The sequence below is a fragment of the Erythranthe guttata genome, chromosome 6 (assembly GCF_056151865.1).
Source record: "Erythranthe guttata isolate IM_541 chromosome 6, IM_541, whole genome shotgun sequence".
NCBI lineage: Eukaryota > Viridiplantae > Streptophyta > Magnoliopsida > Lamiales > Phrymaceae > Erythranthe > Erythranthe guttata.
The window spans coordinates 6,616,867-6,619,367 of NC_142538.1; the positions used below are offsets into that span (position 1 = coordinate 6,616,867).

At 34.8% G+C, this 2,501-nt stretch overlaps 1 protein-coding gene across 1 annotated transcript; it reads right to left on the bottom strand.

Moving 5' to 3' along the window:
- Positions 1-1,273: 1,273 nt before the first annotated feature.
- LOC148769996 (uncharacterized) lies at positions 1,274-1,975 on the bottom strand. Its single transcript, XM_088818871.1, has one exon. It carries the CDS (start codon positions 1,973-1,975, stop codon positions 1,274-1,276), a length of 702 nt encoding a protein of 233 aa, XP_088674997.1.
- Between the last annotated feature and the right edge of the window lie 526 nt (positions 1,976-2,501).

The following is a 2,501-nucleotide window of genomic DNA, read 5'->3' on the forward strand; positions in this document are numbered from 1 at the left end:
TTGAAGAATTGGAAAAGTATGGGGTCAAAACTGCAATTTTGGAGAAAATATGGGCCAAAAGTGAAAAAATCAAAATTCTGAAGATTTAAAGCTCGGACCCCCGTCCCAGTTTTAGTTCAAATTGTGGGACCCCCGTCCGAGACTCCGAAGTTGCGCAGTAAAGGGATTTTAATTGCACAAGGAAACTGCCCTCTTCCCCAAGTTCTTCACGTTATATAAGACCAATCAAAGCACACAATTGAGGAGTTTTTTTACGCAATTTGGAGAGCAGCAAAGCAATAACGAAGACGAAGAATTCGAAGACTCTAAGCATAGATTTATCGTTTATGACTTATTTTATTTGTGTTTTTCCTTTAATCATGAGTAGCTAATTTTTTTATTTCTAGGATTTTATTTGGAACCCTATGTGGGATTTATGAACCCAATTCTATGATTTTATGCAAGTTTTAATTCCGGATTGTTTCTCCTACTTGTTTTATTAAGTGCATGAATTTGATCACCGTATGTGCTTTTATGTTATTGTTAATCGCATGAATCGGAAGATCGGGTTAATAATTAGAACTGTGGTAGAAGAACATTTGTGGTATTAACATAGGAATATAGTTAATCTCTTAGGTAGCCATTATTGAGATTTGTGATTAATGTTGTGTTCTAGAATTAATTGCATAGGAATATAGTAATTGAATCTAGAGTATTAGAATCGTAATACACGCGGAAGCGGGTTATGATTATTTTAGCATCTCAGGTTAATAATCCGGGTTAATTGCTTGCATAATTAAAGGAATTGGGGGAATAATAATCACATAGGGGGAAGAATAAAATCCTAGGCTTGCTTATCTTGATTTAATCTTCGTTTTAAATTGCTTTCTTGTTTTTGCTTGTTTTTAATTCAGTTTAATTTAGTTAATTCTCTCTAAAATTCGACTGTGTAGGGTGGGCTTGATAATAATTGGTAGAATTTAGCGTCTAGGATTAGATAATTAAATATTCCCTGTGGGTTCGATATCCGGACTTTTAGTCCACTATATTACTTGTACGATACGTGCACTTGCGTGTAGGTTTTCGGCCAACACCCTCTTTGAAACATACACTGCACTTGATCTTCCTCTTCTTATGTGGTTTTTTTGCTTGACCAAGAATTGCATCAACACTCATTGAAACTATACTATCACTAGTACAATTTATTGCATACACATGAGTAGTTGATGAAGTACTTTTATTTTTCCTTCTTTGCTTCTTTTTAGAAGAACATGTTAGTGTGTTGTGCCCATCTTTACCACATATCTTGCAAGATACACTCATTGGTAGAATGATCATGTTCGTCAGCTTCTCTTTTTCTTGCCTTTTTAGGCCTACCAGGTAATCTAATTGTTCCAGGTGCACTGACAGTTGCTTTCCCAGTTTGTGGCCAATATTGCGGACCTTTGACTGGATATATGATGTGCGTATATGCTCTTACATGCATTTTTTTCGAGTAATACTCATGAACATATTCCTCTAGAATTCTCCCAGACCATGCAATAGCACATACCACATGTGTACAAGGAATACCTATTAAGTCCCATTTTCTGCAAGAGCATGTCTTGTTATCAATATCTACAGCATATATGGAACCATAAATATCCGTCACTTCAAATTTTCCATTCCATGCATGCTTAGCAATATATACTCTGCATTCATCCTTCACTTTTTCTAATTTTTTCTGCACTTTTGGACAAAGTAAGCCTGCATACTTTATGATGTAGTCCCTCCTATATTGCAATCTCTTCATCAAATATATTCTGATTTTCTCCACCATTCCAAGCAATGGATTAACCCTAGCATCTAGTATAACCGAATTGAAAGTTTCCGACAGATTGTTAAGAAGAATATCACATTTAGGTGATGTTCTAAAGTGTGATTTACTCCAATGTGTTGGATTAACTTCGGCTAGCCATTTATATGCAGACTCGTCAAATTCTTTCAATGAATCCATCTCACCCTTGAATTGATTCGGATGTGTAGCCCGTGCAGTTTCCACATCCTATCTTTAAGTGCAAAACCATTGTGATCCTTCTTAAAATTATTATACATGTGTCTAACACAATATCTATGCTCAACTCGCGGCAAGAGATCAGGTAAAAATCCCTACAAATGATAAATAAATATTTAATTTAATTAAATATATTTACAGGAAATATGATATAAACAAATAATGATATTTAACAACGAAAAAAAAAAACCTTTTGTCTATATGATATAATGGTATATTTTTCTTGATCATAGATGACTAGATCTTCTATCAATAATTCGAAAAACCAAGTCCATGAACTTTTGTGTTCGCCGATCTGCCACATAATAGCAAATAGAAAATATAAAATTATTAGGCTTCATACCAACAGCTGTCAATAGAACTTCTTTATGTGACCCTCTCAAATGGCAGCCATCAACTCCCACAATTGGCCTGCACCCCTATTTAAATCCTTGCTTACATGCTTCAAAGCATATGTACACTCTCTGAA

Bases quoted from the DNA above. Each gene is read 5' to 3' on its own strand.
- LOC148769996 (XM_088818871.1), bottom strand. From the start codon at position 1,975: ATGGATTCATTGAAAGAATTTGACGAGTCTGCATATAAATGGCTAGCC.